Raw genomic sequence first — 26,835 nt, forward strand, 5'->3', positions numbered from 1 at the left:
TACCACCCCCTTTCCTCTTCTCCACATCCCAACTGTAGCTCTCCCTCTCCTCTTCACATCCAAGGATTTGGACATCCATCTGGCAAAGGTCTAAGGCGTGGTGACGCCTTGAACAGGAAGGCTGCAGGACTTCTTCGACAGACTGTTGCTCCAACTTCAGGAAGACTTTTGAAGATCTTCCTAATCAGATTTAGTTTTGATTTTTGGAGCAGAGATTTGCGAGGAGAAGACGATCTAGATCCTGTCTGAGTGGATACTGGTAGAGGCTAGGTGATTGCGTGGCTAAATCAGAACCTCAAGCTTGCTGCGATCATCTACAGGGTAATCAGATTATCCTTGAGGTATTTCATGTTTCCTCATATTTTTAAATTTATTTTAGAATTAATATTAGATAATAAAATTAGATCTAAAGATTTAGATTTGAAATAAACATAGGATAAAAATTTTTAAATTATTCCATCCCAGATTTGATGAAATCTGAAAGATCCTATAAAGAAAAAGATGATTTTTCCTTCAACTGGTATCAAAGCCAGATTTATGGCTCAATTTCAGATCTAATTTAGATCTGATTTTATTTTTAATTTATTTGATATTAAAAGATTTCAGATATCACATCAGATGTGATAGAATCTGAAATCAAAATATTTAAAATTAAATCTGAGAAGATCTAATATGCATGAGATGCATGACTAGATTAGGTGATCTATGAATAGTATTGTAAGTTTATGTTTTAATGAGATTAAAATATAATTTAGATCTAATTTATTTTTTATTTTTTTATGATATAAATGTTATATTCAGATCAAAAATAGAAAATAAAAATTTGGATAATACATAAGATTGATCTGTTACATGCCTAGACTAGTTGTAGAATTGTTCTAGTAACTGTCTAGAATAAATTTTATGTTGAATAGTTTAATTTAAATTTTATTTTTCAGATGTTATATGTGATGTATTAAATCTGAAAGCATGTTAATTAAATTAATTTTTGATACATGAGATGTATGCAAAGCATGTATTAGTTAGATCTTAAATTGTATATGTGATATGTAAATTTAGATCTAACTAATTTTGTAGTTAAATTTATATTTCTGATTAAGGTGTTCCTTATGGCCATCCGATCATAAGAACAAAGTAGGGTTTAAAGACCCTCTCCTCCCATTCAATGAGTGTTCTTATAACGTGTAGGGGTACTACGTGTTCATCCTTAATCAGAAATCAAAAACTTACTTTCTGCAAAATCCTAGATCCTGAAACCCTAGAATTTATTTTACATATTTTATTTATGAACCCAAGACTTAATTAATGAATTAAGCTTATGAAATTAAATTAGGTCTAAAATTAAGAATTTCAGATCTAAGTCATTTTTATAAAATTAGGTTCGGACATAGGTAGCTCAATTAGGTCTAGCGGTTGATCAAATCGAATCAACAGTTGGTTAGGTGGGATCATGAAAGCTAATAATTGACCAGCCTAATAGGATTAAGTCTGGATCAAGGTCGAATCATATTTAGATGTGACTCGATCAAATTAAGACCTAACTTGGCTCAGTGGTTAGATCCTGGATTGTAGGCTAACCCAATTAGTTCTGGTTCGATAATTTGGTGTCTAAGGTAAGTTGGACAGATGCGATCAACTGGTTTTTAATTGGGAGCTACTCGACTCGAATGCGTTCTTGTCGAGTTAATGACATATCCCTTCCACCGGTCTCACTTACCTGGCCATATGTGTCGACTCAGTTCTGATTAGAGGTGGCTAACAATTCGAGCTAACCCATGCCACTAGGTTAGTCATAATTGTTATGACTATGTCAATCTAAGTTTAAAAAGACCTAAATCAAATCTTCCTAAGAAAATATTAAGTCTAGGTCTTCCACCATTATGGATGTGCGGGTCCTTTCCGGGGTTGATTGTTCTCGACTGGATACAGTGGCTCAGTTACATCGGAAAGATGCAACCATGTCCATTAGGCATTGGATGCTATGAATGAGAGGATGGGTTGGGCTCGATATTTCGGATACGATGAGGGACCCAATCAGGAATCTAGTTCGTGCAAATGGTGGGTTTGACTTAACTAAAGATTGGAGCAATATTCCAGACACGATGAGCTTCATGAATTAGAGACAAGTTTTGGGTGCACCATGATTAGAGAATCATTGGACAAGAATTGTCCACTCATCGGTTGACCCATCACCAATAACTGTTAGGTGAAGTAGTGAGCCAGTTGGTGAGACCGCACCACCCACTAAAAATCACTAATCACGGAGATTTTCACATCTCTACCAAGAGAGTATAGGGATCTGAGAAAATAGTGGGAGCCTAATTTGTTTAAAAATTAAACCCCTAAACAAATTGGTTAAGTCTGATTATAAAATCTAACTAGAAACTTTTGACTCTCTACAGGAAACATGTTTGCATCCAACCCCCTGACCAAAATACTAGACACCCACAGATTGACTGGACCCAATTTCAAGGACTGGTTAAGGAACTACAGAATTGTTCTGGATTTTAAAAAATTAACCCATGTCTTGAACCAGGATCCACCTGCCATGCCAGCATGTCCGACTGCTGAACAGAGAGCGTCTCTGAAAAAGTGGACAGATGATGATAACAAAGCAAGGTACTATATGTTAGGTGCAATGTCTGATGACTTGCAGCGCCAACATGAGAATATTATGACTACCGCCAAATGTTGGCTCACCTACAAGAGTTGTTTGGTGAACAAAGTCGTGCAGCCAAGTATCAAGTCTGTCAAAGACTTTTTAAGGCTAAAATGTGTGATGGGCAGTCAGTCCAAGATCATTGTTTGACAATGATCAAGGATCTTGAGGAGCTTGAGAAGCTCAGTATCATCTTAGATAAGGATTTTTAGATTGATGTGATCCTTCAGTCCTTGTCCGATGTATATGGTCAGTTCATCATGAACTTCCATATGCATAAGATACAGTGTACTTTGGCCGAGTTAATGAACATGCTGGTTACGACTGAGCTTTCAATGAAGGGTTCAAAAGGCTCAGTTCTTACTGTGGAGCGGACTTCTTCCAAGAGAAAGTCTTCTGAAAAGAAAAAGAAGTCTGCGAAGAAGAAAAAGATGGATGGGAAGAAGAAGAAGACAGAACCGAAAAGGAAGGCTACTGAAAATGTGATGGTTTTCTTATTAACGATCTGTTAGCTACATATTGATGTATCTGTATTTAATATAGAGCAAAATATGAATTGAAGGAAAAACTGCCTTTTTCCTTTGTAGGATCTTCCAAATTTTATCAAATCTGAGACGGAATAATTTAAAATTTTTATCCTACGCTATTTCAGATCTAATGTCTGTTAGATCTAATTTTATTATCTGATATTTAAAATCTAAAATTAAATCTAAAAGTATGAAAAGTATAGACATACCTCAAGGACAATCTGATTACCCTGTAGATGATCTCAGCACAGCCCGAGGTTCTGATGTAGCCATGCAAGCACCTGGCCTCTACTGATATCTACTCGGGTAGGACCTGGAACGTCTTCTCCTCACGAATCTACGCTCCAAAAATCAGATCTTTATCTGATTTGGAAGTGCTTCAGAACTCCTTCTGAAGTTGGAGCAGCAGCCTGTCGAAGATGTCCTGCAGCCTTCCTATTCCAGGCGTCACCACGCCTTTTTCTTGCACCAGATGAATGTCCAACTCCTTGGACATGAAGAGGAGAGATAAGAGAGCAGGGAGGACATGGAGAAGAAGGGATGGGGTGGCAGCTATTGGGTTTGATGCATAAAACAACTTCAGCCTTAAACCCTAGGCACAGAAGGATTTATATAGACCCTGTATGCTGCGCAGTGCCACATCATTCAACCAATCAAAAAAATTTAATAAATTCTGAAAAAATTCTGATTGGTTGCTTGATGTCATCTGATCACATCAGATAAGAACCCAAGCCTCTATCTCAAAGTTGGCACCAACACTGGATAAGGACAAAGAGAGGTTGGCGCTAAAGAGTCCAATCTTATCAAGACTCTCCAATCTTATCCACTTGGGGCGCCCACTTAATCCAATTGGGCTCGCGCCATAATCTGATTATGGAACCCAATTTGATGTGGTTTGGCTCCACAAAAATCCTCCAATAAGCTCTTGCCAAGTGGCCTTCAATTTAAGACCCATATGTCAACTTTTGACAAATGTCCTAAAATAAAATTGGCAGGTGACAGGAATTAGCAGGTGCTTGTCTTAAATTCATCTTATGAATTAAGACAAGCTTTTTCTGAGCTGGACAAGCTTCATTTAGACGGAAAGAAACTTTCCAAGATTCTCTAGATGAGTCAAATCATATTTGGCTCAGTAGAGACTGAAAAGATTACACGAGGAGAAAGTTAGGCTCAATCGTGTGCTAGCACGATTTTCTTGAACCTAATTGGATCTTATCCAAATCAATTGGATTCACCCAATTGATGACATCCAGACCCTAACCCTTATTTGTGTGACCCAGTTAGGTTCAATTCTGTATGGTAATGAGACATGTCGTGATCTCATCATCGACATCATCGAAACTCCTTTCGATGGATCAGAACTCTTCTGATTCAGACAATTAGAATGATCGATCATCAATATCATTCTAATTGCTCTCAAAATCCACCAGTGACATCTAGCAGTATGTGATGGCAACCCATCAGAACTGAAGACGAACCTCTCGGTGCAGCTACCTGTGTGATTGAGTTCCTCTATCATGAGTCTCGACTAAATTAGGGTTAAGGAGAACTCATCAAACCCAACATCAGTCATATGAATCAATCGATTGATCCGAGTCCGATGTGAAATCCTAATGGAAAACTTTTTTTCCATTATTTCACTCTGCCATGGCCATGGGCTTAAGGACTCGATCTTTCGATTATCATAGGACTACTCCTCTCATCTACCGAGGTTGATAGATCCCATCTTGGTGCGACCTAGTTCCTATAATGAATATGCTACAGCCAACATACATCTCAAGATTTCGAATGGCTAGGAGATCGAGTTATGGTGTAGTCAAACTATAACACACTCAAGGTAAACTGTCGATGCACCTTAGGTCAAAGAACTAGACACACAACTGCAACATCGAGCTAGTCATCGACGAGAAGATAGACTTCCTTATGACTGCTCGAGGTGATCACGCTCAGTACTCTCGTTCTCAATGAATATCTGTACTCTCTCTTCGGTGTTTCCACATCGTAGACCCAAGACACATCTACCCTAAGGAAGCGATCGTACACCAACCTTTCGGATCGATCACCATCCTCGTGATGATCCTATGGTCAGGAGTTGTTTATGAGTTAGTTATGTAAATTCATGCCTTAAATTTTCAACTCTTGAAAATATGAATTGACATTCCTACTAACTCAAAAGATGTATCACAGACACAATGTATACAATATGATAGAAGAATAACCCATTTATTGATTTATAATCAAAATTATAAATTTGCCCATAGATTTGTACAGGAATGTGTCAGCCAATCTAGCATCTAAAGCACATATCTAACAAACTTCCACTTGACCTAATGCCAATTGGCTACATATCTAAGTCCCATCTTCTCAAGGTGGGCTTCGATCTTCTGCTGGCCTAATGGCTTTGTCAGTGGGTCTGCCACATTGTCTGTGGAGTCGACTCTCTTAACCTCGACATAACCCTTTTCGAAGTAATCATGGATCACATGGAATCGCCGCTCGATGTGCTTGGACTTCTGGTGAGACCTTGGCTCCTTAGCTAGGGCTATGGTGCCATTATTGTCACAGTAAAGAGGGATGGCATCCGATGACATCACTCCAAGCTCCGTGGCAAACTTCTTATACCAGAATGCCTCCTTCGCAGCTTCCGATGCAGTAATATACTCTACCTCCATGGTGGAATCAGCAATCATCGTTTGCTTGAAACTCTTCTAGCTAACTACACCATCATTGCAAATGAACAGACTCCCAGATGTTAACTTTCGATCATCTATATCAGACACAAAGTCTGAGTCTGTATATCCCTGAATCTGGAGTTCTCCATTCTCAAAGACTAGAAACATATTCTTAGTCCTTCTCAAGTACTTAAAGATACATTTCACAGAAGTCCAGTGCTCTTTGCTTGGATTCGACTGATATCTGCTTGTGACATTCACAGCATGGGCTATATCAGGTCGTGTACATAGCATGGCATACATGAGACTCCCTAGTGCCGAAGCATAAGGGATTTTGCTCATGCGTTCAATCTCTTCAGGTGTGCTAGGGCATATCTTCTTGGAGAGATAAATGCCATGTCTAAAAGGTACTAAACCTCTTTTGAAGTTTTCCATGCTAAACCTTTTTAGCACCTCCTCTATGTACATCTTCTGTGAAAGTCCCAGCATCTTATTTGGTCTATCTCTATAGATCTTAATATCCGGTATAAAGGATGCCTCTCCTAGATCTTTCATAGAGAACTCCTTAGACAACCATACTTTGACTGAGGTCAACATGGGAATGTCATTCCCAATTAGGAGGATATCATCTACATACAATACGAGGAAGACAACTATGCTCTCACTGATCTTTTTGAACACACATGGTTCCTCATTCTTGATGAAACCAAACGTTTTGATTACATCATTGAAACGAGTATTCTAACTCTGAGATGTTTGCTTAAGTTCATAAATGGACCTTTGTAGCTTGCAGATCCTGTGATCATCATCACTGAATGTGAAACCAAGCAGCTGTTCCATATAGATATCTTTCTCAAGATATTCATTTAAGAACGCCATTTTCACGTCCATCTGTCATATTTCATAATCGAAATAGGCTGCAATAGCAAGCAATGTGCGGATGGATTTTAGCATGACTACGAGCGAGAAGGTATCCTGATAGTCAATGCCTTCGTGCTGACTATAACCTTTCGCTATGAGCCTAGCCTTGAATGTCTCCACATTTTCATCTGCACCTATCTTTCTTTTGAAGATCTATTTACACCCAATAGGTACAATACCTTCAGGTGGATCTACCAAGGTCCAGACTTGGTTTGAGTGCATCGAGTCAATTTTTGATCTCATTACCTCTAACCATTTTTCGGAGTCGATATCTGATATCGCCTCGTCATAGGTCTTGGGATCATCACCATGAACCCCATTTTCCGTGAGGAATATTTTCTCTACATCCTCTTGTATGGTACCTAAGTACCTTTCAGGAGGACAGGAAATCCTAGTCGATCTACGAGATAGAAGAAGTTATGTTAAGACTGGTTCTGATTGATTTGGTTCCTCAGGTTCTTTAGCTCGTTGCTCTTAAGAGACATTCTGCTTGAGCTTAATTATTCTTCCGATGCCACCATCTTGAATAAACTATTTTTCAAGAAAAATAGCATTTCGACTCACAATCACATTGTGATCTTCTGGAATATAAAAATAGTATCCTAATGACTCTTTAGGATATCCTATAAACCGAACTCTAAAAGACCTGAACTCTAACTTGTCCGTCTGCTGTCTCTTGACATGAGCCGGACAATCCTAAATTCTGAGATGATTCAGACTTGGCTTCTTACCATGCCATATCTCATACGGTGTAGTAAGAACGATTTTAGAAAGAACCCTATTTAATACATAAATTGCTGTCAAAAGACAATGTCTTCAAAAAAATTCAGAGAGGTCCGTGAAGCTCATCATGGAATGGACCATATCTAATAAGGTCTGATTTCTCCGTTGAGTTGAGGCGTTCCAGGTAGAGTCCATTGAGAGACTATACCATTATCCTTAAGATAGTCTACGAACTCCTGACTAAGGTATTCACCTCCTCGATCTGATCGAAGAACCTTAATGGACTTTCTTGTTTATTTTTCTACCTCATGTCTGAATTCTTTGAACCTTAATGGACCCCCATTCTATAGACGAACCCACACTTGGGACTGGGCTTCGCCCGATTTTTGCGCCGAGTGCCATTCCCTGCTCCCTGACTCCGGATGAACTCCTACTGATAAGGGTTCAGTACGGAGTTCCTCCGGAGTACGATCTGGAGCTTTCTGGCCCCTCCGACCGGGCTAGCACTCCCCCACCAGATCGTTTCTGCGTGTATCAGGAGGTGTTCCGTGCCGGACTCCGGCTTCCGCTTCCGCCTTTTGTTGTCGCCCTTTTCCGCTTCTTAGATATCTCTTTGGCTTCAGTTGCTCCGAATTCCTTTAGGTTTTTGATAGGTTTCTTTCCCTTTACCACGTAGTCGAAGTTCAGCCATCCCTTTCTTTGTTTAGGCATTTTTATACCTTCAAGCGTCACCCTTCGACGAAGGACTGATGGTATTTCTCCCCCCAGTTTGGCAAGAAGGGGTTGCTGAAAAGTGCTCCCTCTTCAATCCACAACTGGAAGGGGAAATACCTCTTCGTCCACTGCCCGACCTTGAGGCTGGGCCTACCCCCTTGGGGCTCTTTAAGGGACTCTGTCCGCCGGGCTCCCAGCTTGGGGGAGGACGACCTTCAGGCCACCCGGAAGCTTCTTGACTATTCCGCTCCTTCCCTTCCCAACCTTCTGAAGGAGCAATTTTTGTTCAACATCGGCTTGAGCCCCCAGGATCCTGCGAGTACTTCATCTTTTCTTTTCTCTTCTTTTCTTCCGTTCTTCTTCTTTTACTTTCTTTTCCGCCCCCCCCCCCTTTTTTTTTTTTGCGCGTCACTTCTTCCTTTTTCACCCCATTATTGATTTTTGATTTTTTTTTTTTTAGGAATGGACGCCGAAGCAGCACGGATGCTTGCCAGGGGCCTCAAGGCCCACAAGAGAAAAGGTGCCGCGACCTCCGGATCAGCGAAGAAGGCCAGAGTGGAGGAGACGAGCTCGGTCGCACCTGTCCAAGCGGCTACCGCGATCGACGTTCCTTCGGATGTCGAACCACCGGCCCCCCGAGCCTCTTCAAGGAGTCCGCCGACTGGGGCTTCCGTTTCGGGGGTCCGTTCCACGGAGGCGTCCGGAGTCAAGAGGGGGATGAGAAGGAAGTCGATGGCCCACAGGGGGAGTAGCCGTCGAGCCGCCGTTGAAGAGTCCCTTGGTTCCGAAGAAGAGCCGGAGAATCCCTTTAATGACAGGGACTTGATCAAGCGGCTGATCGACGGCTGTATTCTGCCTGAAGTCGTCGAGAGGATCGACCGCGCCGATCCTGAGCAGCGGGTTTGGGACTCCCTAGGGTCCTTTCTCGAGGTAAACAAATCTTCATTTAATTGACTTTTCGACCCTTGTTCTGACCCCCTTGCCGCCCTTGTAGATTGGGCACCAACTCCTTGCCAACATCGAGGCGACGAACCAGGCGAGGAGGAACGTCATCCAAGCGGAGGAGCATCGCCGGGCCGAAGTCGCCCGCCTTACAGAAAAGACCGTCGAAGTAGTCACCCTCCAAGAGGCCCTGGAGAAAGAAAAGCAGGCCCGGGAGGAAGAGAAGCAGACTTCAGTGGAGGCGGTGAGAAAGGCGGAGGCCGAGGTCGCCAATTTGGCAGAGCAGATTCCAGTCCTGATCTCGGAGGCTAGGATTCTTGTGGTAGAGGAGTTCAAGGCCTCCACGGAAATGAGGGACCTGAACGTCCGATTCGGCCAGGAAGCATTCATCAAGAGATTCGAGCTCTGCTAGGAGAAGGTGGCCAAAAAATTTTTCGAGGTCGACCTCAGCTTCTTGGGCGAGGAGTCTGAAGATGGGGCCGGTCCCTCTCCTGCCGCTACTGCTGCCGCAGCCCCCTTTCCAGGGACATCGAGCTCCCCCACCCCTACCGCAGAGGTCTGAGACCTCCGACCTTGTAGTTTTCTTTTACTGCAATTTTTTCTTTTCTTTTTATCTTTAAGAAACATTCAATCAATAAAGTTGAATTTCTCGTCGTGGATGGCTCCTCCTTTCTTCCTTCCCCCTTTTTTGTTTTTCTTTCTGCAATGAGACGCACCTTGATGCTTTTGTCTCCCAATGACAGTGTCCTGCCGAAGCACTTCCCCTGCCCTAGGAGATTCCGCTGAAGTCCGCGATCCAGCGGCTGAAGAAGGAAGTTCTTCATTTGACGAAAAAGTCGAAGAAGATGGAAGGCGAGCTTCGCAGGTTGAGGGAGGATTACTCTGAAGCCACCTCGGAGGCCACCCGCTTTCGGAATCTCCACATGAAGGAGATCATGGAGTACAGCCGGAGGAAGGCGGACTTCGCGAAGGAGCTTAAGGAACACAAGAAGAGCGCCAGCGATCGAATTTGGGCTCAAGCTGCCAAGATCAATTCTCTCAGGGTGGAACTGTCAGCTGTGCAGGAGAGGATTGGCCAGCTGAAGGGAAGTTCATCCCGGCTCTTGGCTCGGACCGACGGCGATCGGGAGTGGTCGAAGAAGGTCTCTGATCTTCAGCAGCAGCTTCAGGATGTCGAGGTGAGCTACGACGTGCATCGGGCCGGCTGGTGCAGACAGGTGGATGAATATAGAGGGAGACTCAGGGTGGCGACCGACGAAGTCGCCCGTCTTCAAGGGCAGCTGGCTGACAGGACTCAGCTCGCTTCCTCTCGGGATTCCAATGAACTCCAATCCTTAAGAAGAACTGCAGAAGGGCTTTCTGTCGCCCTTGGGGAGAGGACGGTTGAGCTGCAGCAATTGAAGATCCAGCTGGCATGTGAGCAGCAGGCCGTCAAGGACGCGGAGGCGGAATCCGAGATACTAAGAAAGAGACGTCGAGAGGCGGAGAACGAAAGCCAGCGACTCCGTCGGGCGCTCCAGGATGCGCTGCTGAAAAAGAGAGAGCTAGAAGAAGAAGTTGAAAATCTGAGGCAGTCCTGGATAAGGGGTGAAGCAGATAATTCGAGGTCGGAAGGAGCAGAGCTTCCCTAGGGCTCTTTTTGGCCTTCCATCTTTCCATGCATACATTTTCTCTTTTGTTGTTTTGTCTTGCTCTTGTCGTTTTGCTTTTCTTCCTTTGGCCTTCTGGGCTTCGTGTTGTATATTTCGCAAATGGAATGAAAAGGAGATTTTGTGTTACCTCGTCCACGTATTGTATTAAATTATCGCCCGTCAAACTTTTTTTGTCTTTTGACTTGTCCGACGTTGACGTCGTTTGGAGGTGCCCAGTCGTCGCCACGCTGATTTGCTTTTCTTATCGTCCATGGCCGTAGGCTCGAGCTTGGTGGTCCGAACTCCACATTACCTTGAAGGTGTCGCTGTTTTCTTGATCTGTGTCGAGAGCCTTCTTAGAGGCCGGGGATGTTTGGTAGGAACTTTCCGCCTTTGTTGAGATAAGGTTCCTTAGGTCTTTGGTGTGGTTTGTTTTTCGTCTGTTGCCGACGTAATTCGTCGCTTTCCTTTTTAATTTTTCTCCTCTTTTCGAGTGAGGGTCCTCCCCTTGCTTTTTGAGGGTTTGCGTAGAAGTGTAGAGGTGCCATTGAGGGGACTTTTCCCTTTATCCAATTTTGTTGGGCGACCGAGTTTTTGTCATCGTCGGGATGAGGTTCTCCTTCTGTTCTTGACGTAGTCGATCTCAGCTCAGATTAGGACGAGGTTCTCATCCTGTTCCCAACGGGGTTGTGAGGGTACATAAGGGTCGTTGCAAGAGCCTCTCCTCCCATCCGGTCTAAAAGAATCAGGCCTTCGACTTTGCTCATGTTAGGGCGAGGTTCTCCTTCTGTCCCTAACATGGCTGTGGGGGCGCATGTGGGCGCTGTTCGGCCTCTCCCCCCATCCGGTCTAAGAGGAACCGGGCCTTCGACTTTGCTCATGTTAGGACGAGGTTCTCCTCCTGTTCCTAACATGGTTGTGGGGGCGCATGTGGACGCTGTTCGGCCTCTCCCCCCATCCGGTCTAAAAGAACCGGGCCTTTAACTTTGCTCATGTTAGGGCGAGGTTCTCCTCCTGTCCCTAACATGGCTGTGGGGGCACATTAGGGCGTTATAGGGCCTCTCCCTCCATCCGGTCTAAAAGAATCGGGCCTTCATTTTGCTCATGTTAGGGCGAGATTCTCCTCCTGTCCCTAACATGGCTCAGGGGGTATTCAAGGGCCGTTATATGGGCTTTTCCCCCGATCCGATCTTAAAATAATCAAACTTTCATTTTGCTCATGTTAGGATGAGGTTCCCCTCCTGTTCCTAACATGACCTTGTTTTAATTGTTTGAAGGGGTCATCCCCAATCGTAACAAATCCATGCCAAAAGGGAAAGACATGCAAAGTCGAAAGAAATTTAGATTCAAAGCAAAGTCGTGAGCAGTACATTTACAGATTTCTCGAGTTTCAAGGTCGTGGAAGGTCTGCTCCTCCTTAAGGCTCTCCGGTGATGGAGTCGATGGTCCCGATTGGAGGCCGATCTCCGGGCTGCTCCTCCCTCCTTGGCGGTTCAGGTTGCGGCAGGGTCCTTGGCCGATCTTCTCTACCCTCAGACCGACGTTGAATGAACCTATCGAGTCGACCTCACCGAATGAGCTCCTCGATCTCGTCTCGGAGCTGGATGCATTCCTCCGTGTCGTGGCCGTGGTCGCGATGGTAGAGACAGAACTTGTTGGGGTTGCGCTTCTCGAAGTGTGTGCGCATCCTCTCTGGCCTGGGGAGCTGCTCCCTGACCTCCATCAGTACCTGGGTCTTCGAGGCATTGAGGAGGGCGTAGTTGCAGAATCTTTCCGGTGGAGAACCCCGTCGAACTCCACAATCCAGACTTCTCTGCCTACGTACCCGGAGAGGAGTATGGACACGCTTATGCCTAGGAGGGGATCGAGAACGTAGCCGAGCTTCTCTCGACCCTTTTTCGACTGCGGGCTTACTCGAGTCTCCCACTTGCCGTTCTCTCGCAGTCTCCTCATCCTTTATTTTGAAGGCTTCTTCCGCTCAGGTGTACCCTTCGGCCCGAGCCAACAGATCAGCAAAATCCCTGGGGTACTTCTTCTCCAGGGAGAACAAAAGGTCGTTCTTCTGAAGGCCGCCCTTCAGAGCGGCCATTGCTACCGACTGATCCAAGTTCCGGACCTCCAGTGCGGCGACATTCAAACGGTTGATGTAGGCTCGAATGGACTCCCCCTCCCTCTACTTGATATTGATGAGGGACTCCGAACCCTTCCGGAGGTGCCAGCTGCTGACAAAATGGGCCACAAATTGGTGGCTCATTTGATCGAAGGAAAAGATGGTACCCGACTTCAGCGTCGAGTACCAGTTTCTCACCGCTCCCTTCAAGATGGATGGGAAGGCTCGGCATAGAATGGCGTCGGATGCGCCATGAAGCAGCATCATCATCCGGAAGGCCTCCAAATGATCAACTGGGTCTGAAGTCCCGTCGTAGCTTTCGAACTGGGGGAGTTTGAAGTTGGGCGGAATCGATTCCTGCATGATCATTTGAGAAAAAGAAGGGTCAGTGCAAATATCCTCACCATAAGCGGGGGGAGCGTGGTAGAGTTCTTCGATCCGCCGGTTCATTTTCTGGAGTCTCCGATCCAGAAAATCCTCTCGACTTCGGGTCTCGAGGGTCCTCTGACAGAATGGGGGCAGGGATCTTCCAGGGGTGGAGTCGTGATCCGATTGAGGGCTCTCCACCCTCGGGTTCGTCTTCCCGGGAAAGACTAGGCGGCTGGCCCAAGTGGCCCGTCCCGCCGCCGGATTTTGGAGTTCTGGCGATGCTCTTTCCGACCGCACCGATGCCTGCGGCTGCTGCTGCTGCTGTATGGCCTGCACAGCTTCAGTGAGGCCTCTGACCTGCTGCACCAGCAGGTCGAATTGCTCCGTGCCAACCGCCGTTGCCAGAGGAGGAGGTAAAGGCTGGGAGACTGGAGATGAGGCCGGAGCCTGAGATCTGACCGCGGAGGCCGTGGATCGCCGTGTGGATGCCTTGCGAGGAGGCATCGGGCGAAGATCAAGTGGGGGAAGGAGGAGTGGACGTCGGGGAAGATAACCAGAGGCAGTCCCGTTGAGCGCTCCTTTAAGAACAAGGGTACTGCGAAGACACAGCCCCTTCCTCTAGCGCCAATCCTGTTGGTGCAAAAATCCGCCTCCGTCGGAGAAGCTGGAGTTGTGAGGGTCGCGGTCGCCGTCGGGACCTGCAAAAGAAGTCTAAACTGGAGATGGGGTTGCTCCGACAAGACCCTTCGATGCTCAAGTCAGTTCTCTACAAGGATGGAGTGCTCGAACAAAAATTTTAGCAGAGTTTATAGGTAAAAAGAGCTTAGAGAATAACGTATCTGGAGCCTCCTTTTATAAGCGAAAAGGGGGCAGCAGACTGATAGCGATATCTGTAACCGTCTGGCAGTGGGCTACCCAGAGTCAGGCAGAGTTTGTTGCGAATAGTGGAATGGGATCGTGGCCACCACCGGGACGTGCCATGTGGAGTCTATTGCGGGTAGTGGAACGGCGTCTGTTGTCGCGACTTGCCAGGAGGTAGGAGGAATCACGTGGTATCCGTCGCAGGGAGTGGAACAGAATCATGGTCATTATGGTGATCTGCCAGGGAGTGATGGAGCCGTGCGAAATTCGTCGCAGGAGGTGGAGCAGTGTCGTGACCGTCACTGCGGCCTGCCAGGGAGTGATGGAGCCGTGCGAAATCCATCGCAGGAGGTGGAGCAGTGTCGTGGCCGTCACTGCGGCCTGCCGGGGGGCCTAGGCCTGTCGGCTAAAGTTCGACTGGAGTGTCTGGCGGGGAGAGGTGGCTGGCCATCCGTCTGAAAGGAGCTCGAAGTCCGACTCCCATAGGAGTCCGGATGAAGTCTTCTTGCAGCCGGAGTTGGGGACGAGATCCGGTTCCTGTAGGAGTCCGGATAGAGTCTTCCTGCAATTTAAGTCAGATGCGAAGTCCGGCTCCCGTAGAAGTCCGGATGGAGTCTACCTACAAGTGAGGTCGTGGGCGGAGCTCGGCTCCCGTAGGAGTCCGGGCGAAGCCTTCCCGCAGTTGAGGTCGAGGACGGAGCCCGACTCCCATGGGAGTCCGGGCGGAACCTTCCAGCAATTGAGGTTGGGGATGAAGTCCGGCTCCCGTAGGAGTCCGGAGTAAGTCTGCCTGTAGCTGGAGTCGGAGATGAGATCTGTCTCCTGTAGGAGTCCGGTCGAAGTCCACCTGCAATCAAGATCAGGGACGAAGTCCGACTCCCGTAGGAGTCCGGACGGAGTTTACATGCAAGTGAAGTCTTGGGCGGAGCTCAGCTCCCGTAGGAGTCCGGGCGAAGCCTTCCCGCAGTTGAGGTTGGGGACGAGGTCTGGCTCCCGTAGGAGTCCGGACTAAGTCTACCTGTAGCTGGAGTCGGAGATGAGATCTGGCTCCCGTAGGAGTCCGGTCGAAGTCCACCTGCAATCAAGGCCAGGGACGAAGTCCGACTCCCGTAGGAGTCCGGACGGAGTTTACCTATAAGTGAAGTCGTGGGCGGAGCTCGGCTCCCATAGGAGTCCGGGCGAAGCCTTCCCGCAGTCGAGGTTCGGGACGAAGTCCGGCTCCCGTAGGAGTCCGGACTAAGTCTGCCTGTAGCTGGAGTCGGAGACGAGATCTGGCTCCCGTAGGAGTCCGGTCGAAGTCCACCTGCAATCAAGGCCAGGGACGAAGTCTGGCTCCTGTAGGAGTTCGGACGGAGTTTACCTGCAAGTGAAGTCGTGGGCGGAGCTCGGCTCCCGTAGGAGTCCGGGCGAAGCCTTCCCGCAGTTGAGGTTGGGGACGAAGTCCGACTCCTGTAGGAGTCCGGACTAAGTCTGCCTGTAGCTGGAGTCAGAGACGAGATCTGGCTCCCGTAGGAGTCCGGTCGAAGCTTGTCAGCTGGATCTCCGGAGGGTCACCCCCGTCACGAACTTCGACTGGGGGGTATTTTATACTCAACACTAGCTATTCGGATCCTTGCTGTGTATATTGGCTATAATAGATTTAGTTTCACTGTTAGAATAGGATACACCTAGATGAAAACTTTCAATTTTGATAGAAAAGGAGAAGTCCTATGCGATTAGTAAGACTGAGTTCAAAAAATTTTCGATCGAAGTAAGTGTGAATACTGAAAAAGAATTTTCACAGAATTCACAAGTGAACTCGAATCGAGCCAATCTGATATATAACTGATGATGGGGTTTGACAAGTTCTCCATGATCTTTGTCAAATTGAGACTCATGATAAAAGGACTATCAGACCAAATAGAACCTGAAGGTTTACACATAAAAGGAGTTTGACTCGATCAATGACTTGTATCAAATTTGAATTGTCAATTTGATTGATAGCTTGAATTTGAAAACTGCTAATTTGTAAGTGTTACAGATTCAATAACTGCTAATTGTTAGCACAAGAATTTAATTACAAATATTATAATTTAATTGAAACTGATTAAATTATAAATCAAATCTTAATTAATTTAAATTAGATTTAATTTAATTAGATTTGATTTAATTTAATGCTAATTGGGTTCAATTATCCAAATCAGATTTGGATTTCAATCCTGATTAGATTAGGTTTGACAGTCTTTCGAATTTGATTCGATTCGGACTCATTTTGAACCCGATTAGGATCCAACTTGAACCAAACTGATCCTAACTCTTAAAGCCCAGGTTTCTTGAGCTTCTCTCTCCATTTGGCATATTGAAAAGAGGAGTGGGTGGTGGTTTTTGTCGCTACTTTTGTGCATGCGTGCGTGAAGGGGTATGGAGAGGTGGTTTCTTGATGTTTGTTGATTAGTTGGATACCTATTTGGATAGGGATAAAGTCTAACTAATCCAAATAGATTCTTATCAATTATTGGCATTGGAAATAAGGTAATTTTGTGTGACAAAATTATAAAAGAGGATGAGTTTTGGCGTGAGAAAAATAAATGAGTTGTTTTGTGTGCTAACTACCTCACGCCCCCTTTCCTTCTCCATGCCAACCACCTCTCATCCCTTCTCTTCCACGCCCCTATTCCACATCAGATAGAGATTTAAGAGAAAGCCTTTGAGAGAGAAAAAAATCAAAAAAAGATTTTTTGATTTTTTTTTGATAGTTATGATCAATCTCCAGGATCCTATACAGGACTGCTTCAAGTGATATCAAGTAAAGTAGCCTGATTCAAGTCAAAGAACGAAGTCTGCAAGGAAGCTAGCACTCTGGAGGTTTTAAAGTTCTGATCAGGATATCTCTATATAGATACTAGCAAAAACCGGGTGCTTGCACGGCTACGACAGCAATCCCAAACATCTGCAGGATCTGATCTGATGATGGAAGAGGAAAAAGCGATCAGATATACCTTCTTCTTGCTGTTTTTGATTTCAGAACTATGTTCATAAATTTATTTATATATATTAGACAATCCTAGGTTTGATTATGATTTAGAATCAGCATGCTTAAATTAGACTAAAAATTTTAAAATCTGTTTTCATTGTGGTTACCATAATATATAGATCTATGCATGCGAATCAACCTATTTTCTAACACCTTGGACGTAGAAAAGGCTTAGAAGTCAGAGGGAGGAAGGGAGATGGCACGAAGAATCGGAAAGAAAGCATGGTGAATGTTCAAATTGGAATTAGGTTCAAACCGAGCAACAATACAACATTTAAATAGAACTTAACCAAATCAAATTCAAAACAGCCACCCAACCACCTTATCCTCTCCATTTTGGTCGACCAAAACTAGATCCTCTCTGGTTGTTATCGCCCCAAAAAAATAAATATTCAAATTTAAATTCAAACAATTTGAATTCGAACTTGAATTTGAATCTGAATTCGAATTCAAAAGAAACCATCTCATTCTTATCCATTTCTCTTTCCCTCCCTTATCTGATTTGGGCAACACACATGGATCCGATCCATGTGGGTGTGCCCCTCTTCTTGATCGAATAACATTGGATGGCGCCAACATTTGACACCCCATAAACCTAATCTAATTAGGTCAAATTCGAACCCAGGTAAACCAATATGTGGAACCCAATTTAAACTTGCATCAAATTTGTTTAAATCCTATCTAATAGGATGGACCCTAATCAAATAAGAGAAAATAGGATTAACCATATACTAGTATGGTTTACTTAAACCCAAAATCAGGACTCAATTGATCCTAATCCAATCAGACTATACTTAGCCCAATTATACAATCTTAGACCAATATCATTATTTGTGTGACTCCATGATCCAATTCTATCTGGCAGTGAGATATATTATGATCTCTATCACCAACATCATCGAAACTCTTTTTGATGGATCGAAACTCTTTCCAATTCAACCAATTAGAATTATTAATCATCGAAATAATTTTAATTATCCCACAATCCACCAGTGACACCTAGCAGTATGTAGTGGCAACCTAGCAGAACTGAAGAATGAATCTCTAGATGCAGTTACCATATGATTCAGTTCTTCTATCGTGAGTTCCGACAGAATCGAGATCAAGGTTAACTCGTCAAACCTCATCACTGTCATATGATAGTATCAATTGATTCAAATCCGATGTGAAATTTAATAAAAATTCTTTTCTATCTTTCACACTGCCATGGCCATGGACATTTAAACTCAATCTCATAATTTATATAGGACTGCTCCTCCACTACCGAGGTCAATAGATCCCATCTTGGTGCAATCCAATTCCTACAATGAACATAGTTCAGCCAATATACACCTCAAGGCTATATATAGCTAAGAGATCGAGTTATGGTGTAGTAAAACTATAGTACCCTTAAGGTAAATAGCCGATGCACCTCAAGTCAAAGAACTAAACACACAATCGCAACTATAAACATGTCACCGATGAGAAGACAGATTTTCTTGTGATTGTTCGTAAATGATCAAGCTCAGTATCTTTATTTTTAACAAATACTTATACTTTCGCTCTGGTGTCTCCACATCGTAGATTCAAGATTCATCTATCCAAAGAAAGCGATCATATACCAATCTTCCAGATTGATCACCATCTTCGTGATGATCCTACGATTTGGAGTAGTTTATGAGTTAATTAAGATTAGTACATATCTCAAATTCTCAACTCTTGAGAATTATATTATCATATCCATTAATTCAATGGATGATTTACAGATACTATAAACACAATATAAATTGAAAAAATCTAATTTTATTAATATCAAAGTCAATTTACAAAATATGACCTTAAAAGTATTTTACAAGTATCAACTAATCTGACTCTTAAGTCATACTTCTAACAAAAAATTTATTTGAAAATCTACATTTGCCGAAGTAAATATTTTTCAGATAATATTTAGATAAAAAATAATTTATCTATATTCTTTTATGCATGAAAAAGTAACTTCAAAATCTATTACCATTTCCTTTTGCATTACTATATTCCAGCATAAGTTGCAAAAATTTATCTATATTTTTTATAATATCTTTATGATATCTCACCCCTGTGCACGAATCTTGAAGAGGCAAAAAAAATAAAAAACAAAGAGAAGACATGCAATAAAGTCTTCCCTCTTCCATTGATTTTTCTCTGGATCAGAGTCAAAATTAGATGCCGAGAGTAAGTCTAAGTCCACCCTCCTCTGTCTCTATTTAAAGGGATGAAACCCTTGTGAAAACCCCACTACCGGCCATCGTTCTTCACTGGAAGAAAGACCCATCTTCCTCTTCTTAATTCCTCAAATTTCAGCCCAAATATCACCAGAAATAAGGTAAGAATCCTCCTATCTTGAGTTAGTTTAGTTTGCCATCTTCCTCAACCTTTAAATCTTGATTTTCGATCAGCAATCGTTGAATTTATCTTAAGAAATCCTTCCCTTATTTTAGGTTGTGTTTCTGCCCCTTCCTTTAGTTTTCTTTCCAACACGAATGGTCATCGACGACCGTCGATCTAAGATCCTAAGGCTGCATCGTCATAGCCCCAATCACCATCGGCCATAGTCATGCTAGTGGCACTCTACTATTCTAAGATAAAAGGGGAACAATCCTTTATTTCATTGTGGAAGAAAAAGAAAAAAAAGAAGAAAAAAAAAAAAGAGAGAGAATTTCTCTCTTCCCTCTTATCTCTCTTTCTCTCCCTAGAATAGTTTCTTTTTCTATTTTTTTCTTTAGTTTCTCTTTTTACTTTCTCTCTAAAAAATTTTTATTTTTTTTCTCTACAAATTCCTCTCTCTAAAAATATCTCATTTTGGATTGTCTCTCTTCTAGAATTTTTTAAATTCTTAGAAAGACCCTCAGATAGCTATCATAAATCTTGACGAATGGATTTGGACCATTGACTATCAGATAGCCAACCCTATAAGGATTTAAATTTTTTATTTTGAAATAATAATGATTAAAATTTAATAAAAAATAATTTTGGATATTAGGTTTGAAAGAGAATTTTGAGCAAGATTAAGATTGCTCCACGTCAGATAAAAAGGACCATACAGTCAGATTATGTTCTAAATCCTGCTAATTGAAGGTTATGTATTGGCACTCTGAGCTCATGATTCTATTTCTGATCTAACCACAAGATATAAATATGATATTTTGATCCAATCACAAGATATAAATGTGGTATCCCGACCCTACCATAGGTAAACTATGGCATTCCAAACCCGTCACAGAGTATAAATATAGTATTTCAAACCCACTACATGGTATAAATATGGTATTCTGGCCCGATTGTAAGATATAAATGTGATCATAGTTAAAGACTAATGAATTAAGTAAAATTTATTTTGAATTAAATTTTTGAATATAAATAGTTTCGAAATCCAATATATGATTATGTATTTCAATATTTAAAAAATACTAACATTACTGGATTCATGTTTTGAAAATAAATTTAATTACGTTTGTGCACCGATTAATAATAATTTATATTTTGATATTTGCAACTTATGTTATCCTATGAATTATCTAGTTAAGATAACCATTGCTTACTGGACTATCTAGCTTATTACTCCATATTTTACTACTTTTATAAATTCAGGAATCTAGCTTCACTTAGGATTTAATCTAGAAAGGCAAATTAAAAGCAAACTTTGATATTGAAATTGTTGAAAAACTATGAAATATTATTTTATTAGATATTTAATTTAATTATTTAAAATAAAATTGAACATTAATTATTTAAATTTTATTGCATTGTTACTTTATGATATCATGATAAGATGACTTACATACTTATGGAGAGAGTTCTCCATGAGTATATGATGGTTGTCGTGACACCTAACTTTCAAATTTCAGATCAAGGAGCGACAACCTTTTATTTTTTAGGTTTAAAGAAAGTGAATAACTGAGTTATTGGGCATTGAATGATAGAGACTTTAGAAATGAAGATAGGGCATCTTAGGAATAAAATTAAATATCTACTTTACTGACTGATTAAGTGAAAGAATGATTTAATCAACCCCTAAGTAGATGAGATTTTTTTTTATTTCATGAGTAAATACTATTCATGAAAAAATAAATTATTCATCTTAAAAAGTATGAAAAAATGGATAAATTGATTAATGAAAAAGTTGACCAACTTTTTCATGACACTTATCTACAAAAGAACGAGCCCTTAACCCTTGTTACTCAACCTTGCTTTAGTATAACCTAAATGAAAGAAGAGAAATTTTTTGTGCACCACGAGTGGTGTAGAAAATTCGACATGAAGCCCACCGTCTTATCTGATTGGTCTATGTGACTACTACTTTCCAATACATATTTAATACCTATAATTTTACTTTTTCATTTCAGATTTTGAATGACCAAAAAATTTCTATTTTTTTAAAAAAATTATGACATCTTATATCTATATTATGACTTCCTGCATGATATTATGACATCCTACGTACAGAAAGTCATAATTTGATGCAGGATATCATAATATATGATAGAATGTCATAATTTTTTCTAAAAATAAAGATATTTTCATCATTCAAATTTTCAAACAAAAAAATAAAACTACAGATATTAAATGCATATTGAAAAACGATTGGACAAAAATACCCCTCCCATATTATGATATCCTATATTCTGGAAGTCATAATTTAATGTAAGATGTCATAATATATCACATCATATCATAATTTTTTAAATCATATTGTGACATCCTACATGCAGAAAGTTATAATTTGATGCAGCCAAAAGATATCATAATTTTTTTAGAAAAGAAGAATATTTTTACCATTCAAAATTTTAAACAAAAAAAATATAACTGCAAACATTAAATATCCGTTGAAAAACAGTAACCACGTTGATCAATCGGACAAAATGATACACTCCATGTCAGATTTTTTACACCACTTGCAGTGCACAAAAGATTTCCCACCGTAAGAAAATCAAAATAGCCAAATCGATTTGGGTGTATCAAAATCATGAATGTTTCAAGAGCTTGTCCTTGGAACTGAGTCGGTATGTAAGGTAAAGATCTCAACTTGAAGTCAGCTGACAACTCAGTACGTGTGACTTGGAATACAAACATTTGCAGCGATCAACAATTTGCTAAACCATTTAGATCTATCGCACATTCTTATCGTCAAAAAGCAAAGAAAATGACTTTATCCAAACACCAAAACAGGTCATAGTGCACCGTTCAAGGATTAAAGTTGGAGCTGTCATGTTGCAACTTAGCAACCATAAAGAAGCGTAGATTGAAACTTGAAGCGGGAACCCTAATGAATTATATCAAACCAAACAACATGAAAAAGAAAAAGGCACTCTGTTATGGAGGACAGAAAGTCCACAAGAATTGTGTAATGAGCAAAATGATAGTAATTCTCATTAATTTTTCTTCAACAGAATTACTATTAGATACTAAAATATGAAGGTAGTGGTATGAATTCATCATCAGTTAGACTGATTTTTCATGTTGAGTTCCTCCTAATGCTTTTTACAAAATGCGCCAGTTGCATCCTTAGTAAAAAACACATGCTACTTCAGGTCTGTCACGGAGGTGAAGATGATTCTTGTTGTTCCTGTTATACGAACTGTCCACTTCATTTACTTTCCCTGTAATATGGAGGGCAAAAAAAAAAAAAAAACACAAGAAGAGAAACTTCTGACTGACCAGCAAATCAAGCAAAGCATATTACAAGAACAAAACAACAAAAAAAGTAATAGTTCCATATCTGATCCTAGATTTGATTCTGGGTGTCAGTTAAACATCAAAGCACATTTAATAAAATCTCAGATCAAGGTAAACATGAAATTGCATTAGAGACCATGTTATTATGAGTTGAAATTTCAAGATGTCTAGCTGTGGCCAGTGCCCGGAGAAAAGATATCTTTCAGTTCATGGGAAACTTAAATTATAAATATGCAAGATAAATATGCATCAAAAGTGTCTGCACACATTTTGCTGAGAATAGCTCTTCTATTTTAATTGGATCTAATAATTAAGCAATCCAAGCAGGAATCCAAAACTAAGAATACAAAATGACACAAGCACGTCATCTTTAGATGTAGCAAAGTCAGAAATTCAAGTCATGAATCTGACCCCCAAACTTGTTAATTCATGTATTATCAATACTACTCCACGTGTTCAACAACTTAACGTTCAAACCGACGGCACCAAACCTATATGTACAACCAAGTTATGAGCCCATGGATTCACTAAAATAATATCTCAAATGCACCATTCAAATTCATAAATCATAGCTAACAATAAATTCAATTATATATTAATCTAAAAATTTTCTCACATGAGCAGAAGAACTCGCGGAGTGCATACTCCCAGCTCCCTGGTGGTATTCTCGTCCACTTAACTTGAACAACATGCTACTGTTCATCTCACAGAGTTCCTTGATCTTGAATAACATAAATTTATATGTTAATGAAAGGTAGGATGATAAATATTATAAAAAGCAGATGATGTTCCATGTTCATACCTTCTCTTCGGCATGACAAAGAGAGAGACCGATTTTCTCATTGTCCTTTTGAATCTGTTCAATCGTAGCAGTGTATTCTTTAATCTGAAGAATGCAGCAGTATTCAGCTTAACGAACAAGTTTTTGAGCAATCACTAAAACAGAAAAAAAGAGAGATTCATGAAGATGGCTGGACAAAAGTTAAGTTCCATGTCTGCAGAAAACAACTATGCCTCAACAATTAGAAAATGATATACAATGAAAGCTTTCTTTGAAAGGCTACTGTCTCCAATAATTGGACGTTTATTATTTTTCAAGAACAATTTCAGATTGAGGACTTCAACCCAGAATTAACAAAATCTCAAACTCTGGGAAAACCCACAGACACGCATACAATTTCCCATCGCAGATTTTAAGAAAATGTACCCCCAACAGAGAACTTGTTCATTTAGTTTCTCTGTCTTGGAAAAGCCTGGGTTGTGCAAGTGGAAATCTATGGTGAATTAACTGCAGCCAGGTCAAAAAATTCTGTGGTGCATTTCCCACTACCTATCAATTACTAAATTAGCATATGCACCATTGTTTGATCTAGAAAGATGTTGATGTATTATTTTGTCATCTAAAATGTTTTCCCATGACATGAGAAGGACATAGCCTTTTATAATTGTATATTTAATTTGGGCCTCCCTACTAAATCAGTGATATCTGACATCATCTACAAATAGGCATGAAAACCAAAGCCTTCTCTGAAAAACACTTGACTTATTTCTTATGTTATCCCAACTAAGATTTTGATTGTGGCAATTTATATGCATGTAGCAGATCATCAGTGCTCATAGTTAGTCACTGACATTTCAACTTATCTGCAAACATTTTTTGTCTGCCATCTCATGCTTTCATAGGATAAAGAAGGCTCATGTGCTGGGCTCAAGCAATTCCACAATGTCATCCTTGACATATAATGACCAACCTCTTGGCTAGTTGTGCCTGTACTTTTTTTTTTTTACACGTATAACATTTACATACAAGTCATTACTGTTGTACTTATGTGCTATTAATGTTGCATCTCTTTAGTAATTGTATCCAAATATTGTTACCTGAACCAAGAATGGGTTTTAGGAAGGATTGGTGAAGTGAGGTCAAAAGTATAAACATAAGGAAGTTGGTGTGGGAGCACAACTTTGGAGCAGGTTTGTCACCTAGGTAGAAGATTTCATGAATTAGTCTATCAATATCCAATCTTTCCTTTTAGCTTCATGTAATTAAAAACAGGCTTTATCCTAGCATTGATTTAAGAGGAGATTAACCTTAACCATTATAATTTTCCACCTATGAAAACATTGCTTGTCATATGAACCCTAATGGACACCAAATTTTGGACCATTTTTAGATAGTCGACTGCAACCATTATTGGGAAATTCTAGCACGAATCTGGTTTTTTTGAGTCAGAATGTCCTATAAATTTCATTGGTTAAGTGACAAAAATTAGATTACAAATAAGAAATCATTTGCCCCCGTTTGCAAAGAGTTCTGAAGACTGTTTTTCTTTGGTTCTTTATCGCCTAGGCCAGAAAATCCCAACCTTACAATGTTGAGGTGTTGTTTTTTCCACCTAGAGCTTTCCTGGGTTGGTTTATAGTCAATTGATCACCAAAGAAATTTATTATAAATTATCTAAGAAAGTGGAAGGCAATGCCATCTGGGTACTTTTACAGAATTATTATATATCATATTATACACCACATATATCCTAAAACATTAATTTTGCTTCAAAAGATGAATATGCAATGGAGAGTTTTATATGTTGTGTTAAAATATAGCAGTGAAAATAGATCAAAATTCAGATCACTAGACCTGGTGAAGTTTTTCCTACTTTTAATATTTTGACACATATGTGAAAGACCTGAAAACATCAATTCTAAGTTGGTAACTTTTCATTCAAACTTGAGCATCTTAGTTTGCATCCAAGCACAAGATTACCTAAGCTTAAAATTTATTTAGTTAATAGGTAGCCTACTCATCTTGGCTTTGGGACTTTATTTTGGCAAGAACATAAATGGTGAGATTGCCTTTTTTCCTAACCTTTTTAGGTAGAATGAAAATGTCACCTCATTTTTGATTACTCTTGGAGATAATGATCCTTTCCTTTTATTCTAAATAGAGAAGAAATAGTACTTTAAAAGAGTCATAGATACAAAATGTTGGGTACTATGAAATAGCAGGTAACTCTCCCCAGACTATTAAGAAAACAAGAAGATAAAAAGAAAAAAATATACATAGTCGTGCAAGTCATGTACCTCCTAGGTAATAATCGAACTTATCAGTGTATACATGAGGTGTAACCTAATTTAGAAAGGAATTGATATGCTAATTGCTTCCCTGGTTTTAATCAAAAACATCAATGCACAATCTCGGTATGTAACTTAATGTCAACAAACCTTATGCATATGAGCAAATTACTAGTTTGACATCAATAACGTCTCTTTAAACTTGATACCTTAATAATACTTCACAAATGCATTTACAACTACCATATCTACTAAATCTTCTACTTCAATACATAAGGACCTCTTCATTAACTTTCCTTCAAAAAATATCTTCAGTCGATGGTTGTTATTTTACTGAAACCTTAAATTTATGTGGCTTTGACAAGCCAATAAATAATAACATCATGATTCAATCCACGAACTACTGGATGCTTACAACCCTCTGTTTAAGCATATATCTTGTAGTATCTTCAATGGATTCCTAAGTTGTATTCACATTGGGCTTAAACGTACAAAGGTTCTCATTTTCATTTGAATTTCTATGTATATTCTTAACCACATCAACATGAAAAGTAAAAATCATTATGAAAACTAAATAAGCTTTCTTTTATATATATATAGAGACTTGAACAGGCTGTAATTAGTAGTTAGCATGAAACTGGCTTACTGAATATTCACGATTACCAATTCTGCTCCAACTTTTGGCTAAAAGTCTTCTATAAATTCCTATTAAGGAAAAGGCATCTTAACACAAGGTCTCCAAAGAGATATGCATGGTCAAACACTAAATTAGGAGTTAAACCTACTGGATCTCTTTCACTGAATTGTCTGCTTCGTAACACTTCCAACCATAGTTAATTCATCCATCAGTCATTGCAAGCATGGTAAATCAAGACAAATCTCTTTCTAATGAGTACTGAAACCTTTGTTAAATAGCTTATATTGCTTATTTTT

At 40.9% G+C, this 26,835-nt stretch overlaps 1 protein-coding gene across 1 annotated transcript in view; it reads right to left on the bottom strand.

The window, feature by feature from the left end:
• Positions 1-22,505: 22,505 nt before the first annotated feature.
• The window catches only part of LOC105035834 (uncharacterized), a 6,051-nt gene continuing 1,721 nt past the window's right edge, over positions 22,506-26,835 (bottom strand). The window contains exons 3-5 of the mRNA XM_010911543.4: positions 23,636-23,719; positions 23,450-23,554; positions 22,506-22,757 (exon numbers count right to left, since the gene is read on the bottom strand). Coding sequence (XP_010909845.1) covers positions 22,749-22,757; positions 23,450-23,554; positions 23,636-23,719 — 198 coding nt within the window. The 3' untranslated portion in view covers positions 22,506-22,748. The remainder of the gene's footprint in view (positions 22,758-23,449; positions 23,555-23,635; positions 23,720-26,835) is intronic.

The sequence above is a fragment of the Elaeis guineensis genome, chromosome 4, assembly GCF_000442705.2.
Source record: "Elaeis guineensis isolate ETL-2024a chromosome 4, EG11, whole genome shotgun sequence".
NCBI classification, from domain to species: domain Eukaryota; kingdom Viridiplantae; phylum Streptophyta; class Magnoliopsida; order Arecales; family Arecaceae; genus Elaeis; species Elaeis guineensis.